Below are 16,390 nucleotides of genomic sequence, written 5' to 3'. Positions count from 1 at the left end.
TAAATTTCAATAAACTCATTATGAAATTAGTATTTATTCTAAATTTTATTCCAAGATATTCAGAAAATCATTCAATATTAAAAGTTATCCATGCTTTAGTTTCTAGCTTACAAAATGGATTGATCTCTAAACAAAAGTTGGAACCAAATAAAGAGGAAAGTACTGCAACCAAAAACAATATGCGTAAAAACAATGAGACAAGAAGTTTCAAATATCACATTTTAACCTTATTGGGCATCATCAACATAAATAACTAAAGGAACATGTTAATTTTGTTGAACAGTTCTGGATGTTCTGCACAAATGGAGGGGGAGATGGCTCAATTTTTTCAATCTAGTCTCATGTCAGGGTTGAAACCATTTACAGTGAATCCACCATCAACAGAAATAACCTGTCCAGTGATATAAGAAGCAGCAGGCAGACAAAGAAATGCCACCAGAGATGCAACTTCCTCTGGTTCTCCAACACGTTCAAGCGGAGTTCGAGAGACTATCTTTTCCAAGAATTCTTTTTTTTCAAGCAACTGCAGGAAAAAGAAATTAGCAGAAATGAGATGAATTTTCCACCGATAAACAATTGGTATTGTATAAATGTGCCAGAGAAAAGTACAGATTAAGTCCAAATGGAAAATTCTGGCCAACTTGAATTACTTTGGCCAAGCACCTCTTTTATTTGCACAAACTAAGGGAAGCAATCTCACAATCCATAGACTGGAAATAAATTCCATATGAAGGTTACTCACAGGATTAAAAACTCAACCCCAGATTTGTAACAAGATGATCTATACAAGACAAGTTTCGAGACAAGAATATACATTGCTATTCAAGGACATGGCTATAGAAAGTGAATTATGATACTTTATTTAGCTTAGAAGAATTTTCCCGTTTTAAAGCTTCATACATGCTATATGATATCAGACCATAACAGTATACACACACCCAAGTTAAGATCTAGACGAATAAGAAAGCATTTGGAGTTAATTTTTTTAAATGCTCTAGGACTTATGATCAACATTCAATTAAGAATCAAGGTGATCTTTGATGCAGTATCTTTGTTCCACTTTGTTCTTCAATATTCTAAACCCAAAAGGATCTCTATTGCTAGACTAATTCAAGCACCAACATGATTCTGTCCGTATTACCAGAATACAGAAAACGTGACAATGAATACACCTTGCTTTTGGATAAGGACTCTGTCTGGCTGTCATGACAACTTCCAATCTAATATTAAAGAATGTTCATGTGCAATATTAAGCATCTCATTCATAGTGCATCCATGGTTAGAATTAAAGGAGTGCTATGCAGAAGAAGAAATCCATTTTGGAACCACACACATCATCTATTAATTTTGCAGAGTTTTCTAGTTAAATTTTTTGGAATATTTCTAGAGAAAATAGACAGGATCCCTTGTTGAAAAGAAATATCACCTTGCAACAAAAATTCAAAGTTTCTAAATGATAACAAGCAGAGTACAGAATATTACATGTTCTACCAACGAGGTTTTGGTGTACCAGGGAGCAACACAGTTTGTCCTGATTTTGTCCTTTGCCCACTCACAAGCCAGATTTTTGGTAAGTTGATTCATTGCACCTCACAATAGCAAGACACAAAACCCTTTAACTTTTGCACCTAATATTAGTGCCAAAACATCACCAATGATTGATGTACTCACCTTTGGTTGCTCCATAAATGGATCCACTACCGATATTCAAAACACCTGCAACGGATGAAATGAACACAATACTTCCTGTTTCAGATGCTTTTAGACAAGGATATGCAAGTTGGCACAAATGGTATGTAGATTCAAAGTTGACAGTCATAAGTTTTGAATATTCTTCAGCAGAGTACTCCATAGTTGGCTTCCTGATATTTGTCCCAACATTGTTGACCTAATAAACCAAGAAGATCATGAAAAATCCCTCAAAAGTCTGGGGAGTCTAAGTTATAAGTTAAGTAAAATGTAAAAGAGTAGTGACTTCCATAAATGCTCATGTAAAAAAGAACACAAGCTCCTTGAAGTGATTTTGTTCAGTTTTGTCAAATGCGTACGAATGTTAGTCAGTGGTTAGAGGAGGCTAGATCCGAATTGCGGAAATTCATTTAGATTTTCAAATACGCAGTTCAAAGTCCACAAAATCCTGTCAATCAAAGTCACATATTGGACTTGCATTAACGGACAATTCCACGCAAAGTTCATATCGATTCTTAATTACTAACAAAAGATTCAAGCCAGACAACATTTTTAATGCTCAGGAAGCAATATGGGCACATCCCATATTACTGTTGAAATGCCATTATCATAAAAGTGAAAGAGAGCAAATAACAATAAGTATCAACAAACAGAAATAAACACTGAAATGTTAAGGCCTCAATATAACTGAAACAAATTTTCAGTAGGGAGCTAGTTACTCATAACTCTGCCAATTGGAACAGGAAAAAGACTAAATAAATAATTTTCTATACATCAATAGTACTCTAGCCACCATAGCCCCAAACAAGTCGTCTTTTACAGGAAAATCACACTGACCAAACACTAAAATTAAGCAAGCAAGTCTTATACCAATCAAGATAAAGAAATTAAAAATAAATAAACAAATAAGCACATTGTATTCTAGACGAATACTTACAAGTATGTTAAGTATGCCATTAAAAACAGAGCCAACTTCCGCCATCAGCTTCACTCTCTGAGCAGAAACAGCGGCATCACAAACTGACCCACTAACCACAAACCCCTTACTTCGCCATTCTTCTAAGCACTGATTAAGCTCAGCTTCGTTTCTCGAACAAGTGTGTACAGCAGCACCAAACCCAGCTAGCTCCTCCACCACCGCACGCCTACACATAAAATAACAAACCCAACAAAAGGTTATGTTTAAATCAATTGGAAAAAGAAACGTTGACATTTTTATTGACAAAGAAAGTGAAAAGGAGAAATAGAAAGAACCCAATTCCACGAGTGCCGCCAGTGACGAGAGCTGTCATTCCCTTAAGAGACCATCTTGAGCCTAAGAAACTGCTGGTTTCTGAATTTGACATTATTGTTGTTACTTCACTTTGTGTTGTGAAATTGTGTAAACATCTGCAACTCTCGACTCTTCAAATGTCGCAATGTTCAGAATTGGAAAAACACGTCATCCGAAATTTTGTTTCATGCGAACACTGAACTTTGCCAAAATGCAAAGTAAACTTTGCTGGACTGGCCCAATACCTTGTTTGGTTTAATGGGTTGATTTTGATAGGCCCATTTGAAGGAAGAAACTCTAGAACCGAATTACATTGGAGAATATTAGGTGTAGGCTCTTGTCTTGAGGAATGATAAGAATTTTTAGACCTTTAATTAAATAACACTCAATAGCTGCCCTCTAAGATTACAGAATGAACCCTAGTTTTTTAATTTTTAAAAAATTACAAATTTTATAGTGGTTAGTACATGTGATGGAATATATATATAAAACCCCGTAATTATTATTAAATTGAAATACTTAAAAAAACCTTGTAATTTGAAATGTTTTATAGAGTTAAATGTCATTAACGAAACCCCAAAGGATTAGTTTGGCATTCAAGGGGGTTTGCTTTCTTCCTTGAATTCTTAGATTCCAATCTTGAGGCCATCCACTAAAATAACATTATGATTTACCTGACCCTTTCAATGGACTCCAGATATTAGTTTAGATGTGTACAAACTGATCCAAACACCCAGTTACCTAAAAAAAGAAAAAAAATTATCATTGGCGTAGCAGTCCATTAGGTCAAAAGTGACCCAAATGTGATGATTCTTGTGATATTAGTCTCTATTAAGTCATTTCATGGATAGGTTGATTAATGTTAATTTGTCAAGGGGTCGAGTTGAGAAGTAGTGTCTCTTCAACTCACTATGATAATGATATGACCTCAGCGATTTGTTTGATACATATAGTTGATAATTTGAAGCAAAAAGTAAGAGATCAAACAGCAAAATTTTAATTCCATATGCAAGCAAAAGCAATTGCTACAAAGATTGGTTTCAGAATTCCCACCTTCCAATCTGCTGAACTGAGTTCAATCAATCCCATACCTAAAATTTAATATTATATTTGTAGACACATCGATCGATCATTCCCTTAAAAATCAATCCATGAAAGCAACACAGAAACAAACACATCAACTCAATTCAATCCATTCCCCCATGTGCAAGCTCTGCCTCTGTCACTGCTGCACTTAAAAACCCCCCACTGAGTTCGAGAAAACGAGTCACCTAATTAANTGGAGAATATTAGGTGTAGGCTCTTGTCTTGAGGAATGATAAGAATTTTTAGACCTTTAATTAAATAACACTCAATAGCTGCCCTCTAAGATTACAGAATGAACCCTAGTTTTTTAATTTTTAAAAAATTACAAATTTTATAGTGGTTAGTACATGTGATGGAATATATATATAAAACCCCGTAATTATTATTAAATTGAAATACTTAAAAAAACCTTGTAATTTGAAATGTTTTATAGAGTTAAATGTCATTAACGAAACCCCAAAGGATTAGTTTGGCATTCAAGGGGGTTTGCTTTCTTCCTTGAATTCTTAGATTCCAATCTTGAGGCCATCCACTAAAATAACATTATGATTTACCTGACCCTTTCAATGGACTCCAGATATTAGTTTAGATGTGTACAAACTGATCCAAACACCCAGTTACCTAAAAAAAGAAAAAAAATTATCATTGGCGTAGCAGTCCATTAGGTCAAAAGTGACCCAAATGTGATGATTCTTGTGATATTAGTCTCTATTAAGTCATTTCATGGATAGGTTGATTAATGTTAATTTGTCAAGGGGTCGAGTTGAGAAGTAGTGTCTCTTCAACTCACTATGATAATGATATGACCTCAGCGATTTGTTTGATACATATAGTTGATAATTTGAAGCAAAAAGTAAGAGATCAAACAGCAAAATTTTAATTCCATATGCAAGCAAAAGCAATTGCTACAAAGATTGGTTTCAGAATTCCCACCTTCCAATCTGCTGAACTGAGTTCAATCAATCTCATACCTAAAATTTAATATTATATTTGTAGACACATCGATCGATCATTCCCTTAAAAATCAATCCATGAAAGCAACACAGAAACAAACACATCAACTCAATTCAATCCATTCCCCCATGTGCAAGCTCTGCCTCTGTCACTGCTGCACTTAAAAACCCCCCACTGAGTTCGAGAAAACGAGTCACCTAATTAACCATTATACCTAGAGACAGCCTTCAAACCAATCCTCTTTTATCTTTAAGAACTCTTTTACACAAACCAGGAATTTCATGGAAACCTAAGCAACCATTCTCAGTTTCTCTCTATATACATACATACATATAATCTCTGTCCCCAACCCCAAGAACCCACGTAGAAAACACGCAATCAATCTTCAATTCTTTGCTTTAAAGGGAATAAACTTGTTGAGGCAACATAAATTCTTTGTAATATACAGCAAAGTCTTTAGTTTTTTTTCTCTTTCTTTCTCTCATCGATCTCAACAAAAAGAACAGAAAATTTTCTTAAGTCATAAGCCATGTTTCATCAAATTTCCTTATAAGGAAAACGTTGAAAAAACATCAATACAACACTGAGAACTCGCCGTGTATTGTGGAGGAACCTTCGGTATCGAAAGGTTGCTATTTTAGCTACCTATATATTACTGTGCCATAGGAAAATACTTACTCTAACCAGACAATACTTTTAGGGTTTTGAATTTTTTTATATATTTCTGTTTCTTTTAGGCTATTAGGTTAGGTCATTGCGGATTTAATATAGCCACTATTACGAACAAGAGTAACAACCAAGGACGCGTAAATAGTGCAAAATGATGTGATATTGTCTGAGACAAGCGAGTAATATATTCAATTTTATTGCGTAGAGTTCGTGAACTTTTTGGAGGATTGGAGAGAAGAGGAGTAGAAGTGAATCAGATCAGAAGTGCTTATGGGAATTGTAATTTCCACCATGCAACAGATCTTCTCAGGAGTATTGTCGATCATACCGTCCTTTAATTACCTTATTAATAAACCAGAAACAGTCAATAAATTAATGAGAAGACAAAATAGATTGACTAGAATACAAACATCTTCATCATATTTCATGTCAATGCATGTAGAGATCATCATTAAGATATAATATAGTTGAACCAAATCGTCATGATTTAATTCTTCAACTGGGTTTGGTATCAAAAAACCATCCAAAACAAGAAAAAAAGGAACAACAAATTTTACGAGAGCACAAACTTTTTGAAAGTTTTTTCATTCTCTATTCAAAGTTCAAAATGTGCACAAGAGGCCTTTGCCTACTTTTTGTTAGATTAAAGGGATTACATAAAAGAAAAGAAAAGAAAATTAACGAAAGATAATAACTACTATATATCTAAGAGAAAGCAATGAGTCCATTGAAGCCAGCTCCCCGATAATCTCTTGTACGTACTTCACTACTTCACATGCGGTGGATGACCAAGCCTGAGTTCAAGATCCAAATTATCCTTGGAATTAGACCTGAAATTAAGAACCTCCATGCGGACACCATTATATTTGTCGTTTGATAAAAAAAAAGGAAGCGTTGCAACGCCACTACTGGTCTTGCTTCTTTTACAGCTACTTGCTTCATCACCACAGGACCCAGTTGGTCGATCTCGACGAAAAACAAAATTCAACCCCACAGACAAATTGGTTTCAACATAATCTTCATGACCTATAGATAAATAACCCTTATGTTTTTCTTCAACAAAAGAAGAAGAATCAGGTGTAGTGTTTCCACTTAAATTTTCTTGAGTAGATAAAGCTGAAACCCAAGAAGGTGAAAGAGTAGTAACCTCAGATGGGCATTTAGGCTCCAATGGTTGAAGAGAATTTTGGTTAAGAACTTCGCTGTCTAGAGTAAGAGAATGTTTAAGCCTAGCTCTATCCCTTCTATGGACATTCATGTGACCACCGAGGGCTTGAGCAGACTTGAATTCTCTTTTACAAAAACTACACGAATAAGATCTGGGAGGCCATACACATCCACCAAGAGACCCGGCTGCATCTTCTGCAAAAGCTCTTTCTTCCCAATTAGAATCGCTAAAAGAGTTCAAGATCTCTCTTCTCTTCATCCACGTCCAATACTGAGCTTGCTCCATTGTGCTTTAAGATATTAATTTGAAGTTGTGTAATGGAAGAGAGTAAGAGAGGTTAATATAAGAAGGAATAATAATTATAAAGAGTGGAGGTGTATATTCGTATATATTGAATACAATGACAGCAACTTGAGAATCTATGGGGAAGAGAAAGAGCTCATCTGAAAAGGTCTTCTTTCTAGCTTTTTGAGTGTGATCAGATTGCTTCTCTTCTTTGGCTTTTTCAGTGTTTTTATTAGCTTGTGGTTTGATAGACAGACAAAGTTAATGGACATGATTTTTGAGAGGCCCCATTTAAGCAACTCTCGTACATATGATATCCACATGCATGAAAGAACTCACGGTCATTAATTCATCTATATAATAATTTTTATCATACATCGTTTTCATATTCATCTTCTAGCTCTTGCTTAGAAAGAAATGACGTAACAGAAACACTGTTTTCTTATACCCTATAAGAGAGCCACTGTTTTATTTATGTATTTAGGTGTGGAAGTGGAGACCCCATCAATGAAGACTAAATCTAGATAAGACAAAGCACGGGTGAAGAATTCATAAATTAAAATAAAAAATACCCATCTGATTATATATTATGTATTGTAATTGTTGTTTTCCTCAACCTTCTATCTGTTCAACTAATGCTTTGAACTCTCTTGTGTCGATTCCAAGGGTCTATCATTCTCTGTTTGGTACGTAGATTATATTATATTTTTATGATAATTGATTACTCATCCTTTGATTTGATCGTTTCAAGAAATTTTACTTTTTCTTTTTGTAGAGTCAGTGAATGTAATTGTTTCTTCATTATCACGTCAAGATAACAAGCCAAGTAATATTCATGGCTTAACTTAACCATTTAATGCTGATCTTCACCTAATAATAAACTTTAAATTCTAAGTTAAAGTATTAATTAAGTTTCATTAGATATAATGAAATATCTGCACTATACTCGATGAGTCAAGTGCTGATTACCTATCATCTTCTTCTTTCATCAGAAAATGAAATTTACTGTGACACAAACAATGTCGTAATCTCCAATATTATTTGACAAACACTACACCAACGACGCTTACAATAAAGTTGCACGACGCATGCAATAGAACTATCGATGGAATGTGGCATTTTACTGATGATAAATATACAGGACGACGCCTTTTTCGCGTCGGTTGAAACATTTAATCCTGCAGTGTTGAAGGTTTTATTTGAGTTCGCTCTGTATATATATATATATATATAAGGTTCCTTTAGTGTAGCAACATGTAGAAGATGCTTAATCAAGTCATCAACTAGTCAACACAATAACTCTTTCTCATCATAGATAATTAATTAATATATTCCGTTAGGTTTATATCTAATGCTGCCAACAATGTCTGTCATTCTTGACCTTTGAGGACCAATATTAAAATTAGGCAACTACCTCATTCATCAGTGTTCATGGAATCCTTTCACAATTAGCTCATCAAGAAAGACGAAACTCAAATTTAATTAGCTGACCGAAGCCACCAAATAACCTCGTGATCTATATATACGTGTGTGTTTATAATAAGAAATGAAATTGAAGTAAATTGGGACAACTGAGAACTGACAAACCACCCCATTAAGGTATTTAATGAAGTTCACTATTGCAGCCAAATGTATATATTCTCGTATCTCTTTGAATGGCTGAATTGTTATTCAATCAACTAGTTGGGGGGTGATTCTTCTAAAGAATATAAGCACAGCCCCATAAAACCAAAAGAAGGGTGATTTGTTTAAGCTGGTTTTAGGTTAAGAGAGGAAAATTCCAAAAGCTTAAAGAATAAGGGAGAAGGGACAGAGATAATAGTTTAATTATCAAAATAATTGACTAGAGAAGATCGATCAGTTGATTATATATAATAATAGTACGTACTGCTAAGGTTGTCTTTATATTTGATTGATTAATTCTACCTAAACTGTCTTCATTCTCAACTTGTGAAAGAAAATAAAGCTTTGAAAATTAACATCCCAAGGGTTTATGACTTGATTGCAAACCAACAAACAGATGGTCTTTAAAGATATGTTTACCTAAATTATGAAGAGATAATGGAGCTTATCGAACTAATTAAATAATTAACGTTGCCGTCTAACAGTTTGAGTGCTCCTCGTCGAATGTGATATTAGGTGTGACATGACACTCAATGACTTGATGGATAAGATTATATTTAATTAACTACTTAATTACTCTTTGATGAGAAACAATCACTCGAGATCTTATAACTATTAGTGGAGTAAAAGCTCGAGTGACTACTTTTATTAACATTCGAGAAAATACTCGAACTCAAGATATCTTAAGTAATACACCCAAAAGTCTCTATCGAGCCACTCGATCACCCAGAGATAGTTATTGCATCTTATTGTTGCTTTCTAGTTCTAGTTTGTTTTGTTCTTTACCTTTTTTAGTCCACATTTTCATCACTAGCCCATAACATTACCTGAAGTTGGAATTTCTGGCATCTAATAGTAAGGATTAATTATTTCTGTTCCAGTCACATTGAAATAACATATTTTCATTGCTTAATGGTGAATTATATGAGTAAACGACTTTTTCCCACCCAAATAATGGCTTAATAATACTTTTTCATCCACAAACTTTTAAAATATCATTTTATTATCCAAATTTATATTATAATAAGATGTATATAAGACTTTATTGTACTGATTTTCCAGCTTGAAAGCCAAATCTTCTGCATTTGATACAAAGACAACCACCTAATAAAAGAGCACATACGATGTGGTACATCATAAATAAGTCTTTAGTTACAAATTATATTACGGCCCAAACAATGCGAACCCATAAACCCAGGTTCTGTTGGACTTAGCCTTAGCCCATTAATCCATTTTCTAGGCCCACCTTCCATGTAATGCCAAGCCCATCATCTGCTAGCTTTTCATCTTGATCTAATTACAGATGTAAGGATCTGTCCAACACCAACTAGATACTGATATTCACATTGGCAGGTCAAATCATTGTCATAAAAAAAATAAAACTTATTAATAGTTTTAAAAAATCAGTAGAACGTTTAAACGACAATTCACAACAGTGCATGAAATTTATACGTCGTCGCAATAATGATATTAGTTATATACATCGGGTCCAAATTTGTAATTTCTTTAACGTCTTGTTTATGTCCATTAAAAAATTTAGAAAAAGAATAAATGAATGTTTTTAGGGTAATTCTTTCATTCATAGCCGGATGATAAATCGTTTAGTTACGATTGGTTATATCTAGAAGTCTTGTGTCAAATCAATAAAATATATTTATCACATTTGTACAATTATCTTAATCTATTGGGTTTATAGAGTATTCCGTGACCCTAAGGATTAGGGAGGCCCAATATAGCCGTGTGACCCATTAGGCTTATAGGGTGTTTAATGGATCCAACAGGATCTATTGAGCTTAGAGCATCTTCAAATGACTTTTTATATGACTCAAACCTTTTATTATAAAGAGTTTATCCTAAAAATAAGAGTCCAACAGACTTTTCATCTTTAAAATATAAATTAGAAATGAGTTTGGCTCTCCACTTTAGAGAGTCAAATTTCACTCTCTATCCTATTTAATAATAAAACTACAAATTCCTATGCATTTTATTTATTAATTCTCTCTCCCATTAAGTATTTTTCTTAAAAATAAAGAGCATCTTCATTAAATTTAAAGAGTCTCGTGATTTGAATAAAAATTGTGTTCTTTATATTTAAAAATTAATGAAAATACTTTTTATTTATAATAAAGATGCTTTTCAAAATAAAAAAACACCATTAGAGATGCTTTTATAAGATGTTTAATGAACCTGACGGGATTTGTTGGGCTTATAGGATGCATAATAATTCTAGTACGGTCTATTAGACTTATAGAATGTTTAATAAATTTTCAAAATTAGTTGAAATGTATGTAAACTAACCCTAATACCCTGGATATAAAAAAAAAAAAAATTATTCTAATTCAGTAATTCTGAACTGAAAATAAGGCCGACAATCTTTTGTTTTAAAAGATGAAAAATAATAAAAGTATTTCCAACCTGGCTGTGTTTGTGTCCTACCATGTGAAATTGTCTTAGGATGGGGTATCAGATTGTCGGCTGTAATTAAATCATGATCGCCCCACAAACAGTTTAATGCATTAATTTCATTTCTATGATGCGTAAATAAGTAATATAATAAAATAAAAATGGTTGTTTTTACAGTTATTTTTATAATTCTTATTATATATGAATTATATACAGTAATTTTATTTCCAATAAAAATATAAATGCATAATATATTTGACTTACTTAAAACTTTTTATCTAGTCAATAATTAATATAATATTAATCCTAATTCTTCTTATAAAACTCATATATTCCATATTTTTATTTTCAAACTTTGCCAATTAAAATGAGATCTTGGCAATTCTACAACTCCAGAATTATTTCGTTCTTATTCTCACGTTCAAATAATTTAGTTAATAATTATTTTGTATTAAATCAATTAAATATCCCATTCCATTCCATTCAATTTTATATATATATACTTAAGAGGTTTTTAATAATTTTTTAATGGTTAATTTAAGAAAATCGATGGAACACTCGAAATTTATCGATCTCTCAAGTGTAAATGTAATCAATCTTCAATTACTACCCTTAACATCATCTTTAATCTTTATAGTTTGTCTAATTAATGATTATTGATAATGTATAATATCATATTATCACATTATTAATACAAAGATTTATCTATAAATAAAATAGGTTTTCTTGATTAAATTCTACTATTCCATGTAGAGGTGTGGAAATCCGGTTAACCGAACCGGATTGGCCATATTACTAACCAAACCGGTTATTCAGTTCAAGGGATTTTGCAAACCGAAACTGGACCAGTTTACCCCTTGAACCGATTACTAACCGAACCAAATTTTCAGTTCGGTTAGTGGTTAACCGATTTATAAATCGGTTTTTGCAAAAAATATTAAATTTTATTTTAATTTAATAATATACTCCTTTCTCATCTCTAAAAACAATTAACACATAACATAAAAAGACCATTTTCACAAAAATTGTAAGTAATCTATGTAATTATATGTAATCTGTATGAATAATCTTAAAATTGAAATCAAAACTAAAGCATTTGTATTGAATTCAGCCACAAGTGTTCTTCCTATTAGTAGTACCAAAACAATTCAACAAGCCATCATCATAAAAAGATTGTTAAACCAAAGTAATGCAGCTAAATACATAACAGAATTTCCATTTTCCAATAGCCAAAATCCAAATACAATAATACATAGCAACATTTACAACAGGCAACAGCCAAAACAATAAAATGCAGCCAAAACAATGCAGTAACGCCAACAATGCCTCCCAAAGTCCAAAACAATGCTTACAAAAAATATTCCGGCAGCCACCAAACACAACCAAGTACCAGCACCTCTTGGCTCTTGCAAACATTTTCACCACCATTAGAAATATATAAAAAGTTTACAAAAAGCTAACAATAGCAAACCAAATTTCCAATTTGCCAACAACCTAGAATGCCAAGTCTGAAGTCTCCGAACTCCCAAGTCTCAAGTCCCAACTACTAAACCAACTAGCCAAGCCTACCAAGCCCATAAGAAATAGAAAATTAAGTATGCCAAATTGCAAATTAAATTATCCACACATCATAATATCATATGACACATATAAGATTGATTAAATTACATTAACTGAAAGTTATACACCACATATACAAGACAGTTGTTTAATACTTCAATTATCCAAAGCACGATTATAAAGACTTTATGAAATTCTTTGGTGTATGCCCCACTTACAGACTTTTATGAATACCACCAAATACAAAAATAAATTAGATTCATCTCAAATATATGATTCAAAAGTACAGTGACTCAGTGAGTTGGATCAAAGTTTCAGACTTTAGTCTCTTTAATCCATAAAAATGAAACCAAATTAATTCTATATGATAAAAAAAAAACTGTCAAGTTGCAAATATGTGTGATATGATTAAGTTTCAGGTTTAAATAATGTGAAATATTGTGATGGAAGATTGAAAATAAACTTTGAAAGCAAACTGCAAATACATGTTCAACAGAAAATAAAATTAATAAACTCATAAGATGCATTAGATCTTACATTGCTGAATCGATGGAGTATGGATGCCGACTGTGAGAATGGTGAACTGGAGTATGGATGGTGTAATAACTGCTTCATACTAGGTTACTCATAGAAATACATAAAGTAAAATGCATTTATATTAGCAAAAGTAAATGGGCCCCAGAAAGTTTCTTTAATATATAAATCATCTTTATACAAAGTAAGGTATCATTTGTAAAAGTTATCAAAAACAGTTGACAGTGTAGCTATTGTCCTTGCTTGCCGACGCCCATTGATCGCGACCTCACCTAGATCCTGCAAACACAAAGATAAACAACAGGGGTGAGCATAAAATAATGCTCAGTAAGTAAATCTTTACTCGTCTATCCCCGTAACTCTTTCTCTAATTCTTTCCTACACTCTTCTCATCTCGTTTATTTTCTTTTTCTGTTTCTTTTCACACGGCCTCTTTTTATTAACTTTTGTTATATGTCACGGCCTCATCTTACCGGAGGCACGGCTAAGTGGAGATCACAAAGCACCACCCATCTTCGTGACTTCTACTAATTCTGTTCCTCTCTCTTCTCATATTTTCTCATTCTTTCTCACTGAATGTCATGGCCTCATCTTACCGGAGGCACGGCCGGGTGGAGTTCACAAAGCACCAACATCTTCGTGACTTCCGGGTGGAGTTCACAAAGCACTAACCCATTCTTCATAATTTTCGGGTGGAGTTCACAAAACACTAACCCATTCTTAGATTTTCTCATTCTCTTTACTTTTAGAGTAGCTCATTCACAAGTTCCTACTCTTTCTCAAACTACTTCTTAATGCACAATTAATGCATAAGGATGGTTCATGCTTAAAGTTTCTTACTTAATACACTTATGAAATGCACAAATGCAATATTGCATCAAGATAGTCATTCTGCCCAGGTCACACTCAAGAAGACATAACTTGAGTTATACACATCGGATTGATAGGGTTGTCTCGTTTTAAAGCTAGAGCAGGGCTACAACTTTTATGTTTGGTCTAAACCCAATTCAATTCGAAGAGCCCAAAAATCACTTAGAAAGTTACAGCTGTGATAAGACAGTTTGGTAACATGTTTTCACTTAGGCATTTCATCAAACATTAGTTGTGCATAAACAAACCCTAATTCATTATCATTTTATTTATTCTCAAACTATCCAAAATGAGAGAAAAACTCTCTTGTAGCATCACATAATACATGGCAAACACACTCCCAAAAATTTCTCAATCTTTTAATTTCAAACCATCATCAATCATCACATATACTTCTCATATTCAAATATATCCAACATAAGCATAATTCATCATAACATCTATCCAATTTCCAATAATCACAACATATGCATATTTAAAAGAAATCTCTACTCACTTGAATTCTTAAATTTAGCTTAAGTTGGATTTTGAGTAGAATTTACTTACCTTGTGCTTGGTAGTCTCTCCTAAACTCTTTATTTTGTTGGATTCCAATATTCTCTTAACCCTAAGCATAAACTTTATAAGAACTCAACCTTTACACAAATAAATCATAGATAAAGAGCATGAATCCTTACCTTTTAATGCTAGAATCAAAACCCTATGAAAAACCACTTAAAAGCCTCAAAATCCTTGGAGGATTGAATGATAATTTGAGAGAAAATGGGGGGTGTGTGGCGGTGGAAAGAAGAAAATAAGGGTTTCAAACCCTTAACATTTAGTTTATAACCATACTTCCCATTATGCCCTTATTTTTCTTAGAAATTTCATCTATGTCCCTTAGTCAATGACCATAATGCCCTCATTTTAATGCATTCTCTAGAAATTCTATTCTTTTCACTCCCACAATTCACTAATTTGAGTGAAAATAACATTTTACCCCTAATGAAAGTTAAGGGATTTTCTTAACATTTCTCTCAAATAACTTTAACAAAAATTCAATAAGGGCCAACCAACTAATATTAACAATATATCAACCCAATAAAAGCAAAACAATAAACATTCAAGCAATACACCATAACTTAACTACGTACCTCAAGTGGGGCGTTACAGATGGTGACGTCGAGAATGGTGAACACGAGAAGGCGACGACGATGAAGAAGAGAAGGTGAATAGATGGCGGCGAAAATGGAGAAGAGAACGTGAGAAGAGTAAGAGTAGCAGAATAGGTGATGGCGAGAAAGAGAGTTTGTAGTGTTTAGGCCTTAGGGATTTAGTTTCAGTTTGAGAATAGAGAAGAAAAGGTGAGTAGATGATGGCAAAAATGGAGAAGAAAAGATGAGTACCATGGTAGGTGAGGGCGACGGTGAGAAGGAGAGAGTCTCGAGTGTAAGTGTTAGGATTTACTTTTACACTTTCTACTTTTTAGTAATATATGGTTTTACACTTTACTTAAGTTTGGCTTTACTTTAGTCTTTAGGGTCTAAACTTATTACAATTTACAATATTACCTTTTAGGTTTTAAGGACAACCGGTTTAAAAAACCGGTTTGGAAAATAGGCCAAATCGGTAACCGAACTGAAAAAGCGGTTTGGCCTATTTTCCAAACGAAATCGAAACGGTTTTTCAAACCAGTTTTAGTTCAGTTCGTCGGTTCAGTTCGATTTTCTGACTATTTTTCGTAGCCCAATTCCATGCTTTTATTTATGTCCAATATTAAAAATGGGTAAAAACAAGATTTATTTTCTTTTTTAAGATAGAATTTCTCATTATAGAATAAAAATATTAAAGTTTTAGCAGAAAAATAGCTTTAATAAATAAGCTTTTGACATAAATCGAAAATCACATTCAATTTGGTGGATCAAATGTTACCAATAATTCTATTATTTTCTTTCATGAGAGGTGAGTATTTTTCATCAATGGCGAACCCACCAAAAAAAAAAAAAATTTCATTTTTCCATCAGTTTTCTTGTCATTTCCCCATAAAAATTAGAGACCACTTAAAAGCCATCCCCGATACGTAACAATTTAACGAATCAGAGGTTGAAATGTGGCAAGTTTCTATTCTTTAGATTTTGATTTATTATTACTATTAGATCATACACGTGCTAAGATTAATTATTAGATATAAATAAAGTAGTTTGTAACTTTAATATGTGGCACTTGGCTTAATTTCATTGGTCCACTTTAAATCATATATGCAAAAACAACAGGGAGAGAAACAAATGAACAGAGCC

The 16,390-nt window shown here is 33.0% G+C and overlaps 2 protein-coding genes across 2 annotated transcripts; both read right to left on the bottom strand.

Moving 5' to 3' along the window:
- Nucleotides 1-160: 160 nt before the first annotated feature.
- Nucleotides 161-3,094, bottom strand: LOC116132466 (tropinone reductase homolog At5g06060-like). Its single transcript, XM_031418126.1, has 5 exons — nt 2,944-3,094; nt 2,627-2,834; nt 1,672-1,888; nt 1,483-1,589; nt 161-523 (listed from the first exon to the last, which is right to left on the bottom strand). The coding sequence occupies exons 1-5, from the start codon at nt 3,033-3,035 to the stop codon at nt 329-331; spliced, it is 819 nt and encodes a 272-aa protein (XP_031273986.1). The 5' UTR covers nt 3,036-3,094; the 3' UTR covers nt 161-328.
- Nucleotides 3,095-6,403: 3,309 nt separating this feature from the next.
- LOC116132460 (probable transcriptional regulator RABBIT EARS) lies at nt 6,404-7,139 on the bottom strand. The gene has a single exon (XM_031418117.1). The coding sequence runs from the start codon at nt 7,122-7,124 to the stop codon at nt 6,438-6,440; it is 687 nt and encodes a 228-aa protein (XP_031273977.1). The 5' UTR covers nt 7,125-7,139; the 3' UTR covers nt 6,404-6,437.
- Between the last annotated feature and the right edge of the window lie 9,251 nt (nt 7,140-16,390).

The sequence above is a fragment of the Pistacia vera genome, unplaced genomic scaffold (genome assembly GCF_008641045.1).
Source record: "Pistacia vera cultivar Batoury unplaced genomic scaffold, PisVer_v2 Contig254, whole genome shotgun sequence".
NCBI classification, from domain to species: domain Eukaryota; kingdom Viridiplantae; phylum Streptophyta; class Magnoliopsida; order Sapindales; family Anacardiaceae; genus Pistacia; species Pistacia vera.
The sequence above is the reverse complement of the archived record's forward strand: the minus strand, read 5'-3'. Positions and strand labels throughout refer to the sequence as shown.

Excerpts from the sequence above, each read along its gene's own strand:
- LOC116132460 (XM_031418117.1), bottom strand. The coding sequence starts at position 7,124 with ATGGAGCAAGCTCAGTATTGGACGTGGATGAAGAGAAGAGAGATCTTG.
- LOC116132466 (XM_031418126.1), bottom strand. The coding sequence starts at position 3,035 with ATGTCAAATTCAGAAACCAGCAGTTTCTTAGGCTCAAGATGGTCTCTT. Across the intron at positions 1,889-2,626 it reads ATGGCATACTTAACATACTT|GTCAACAATGTTGGGACAAA; the intron begins GTAAGTATTCGT and ends TTGGTTTATTAG. Across the intron at positions 1,590-1,671 it reads CATTTATGGAGCAACCAAAG|GTGCAATGAATCAACTTACC; the intron begins GTGAGTACATCA and ends TGCTATTGTGAG.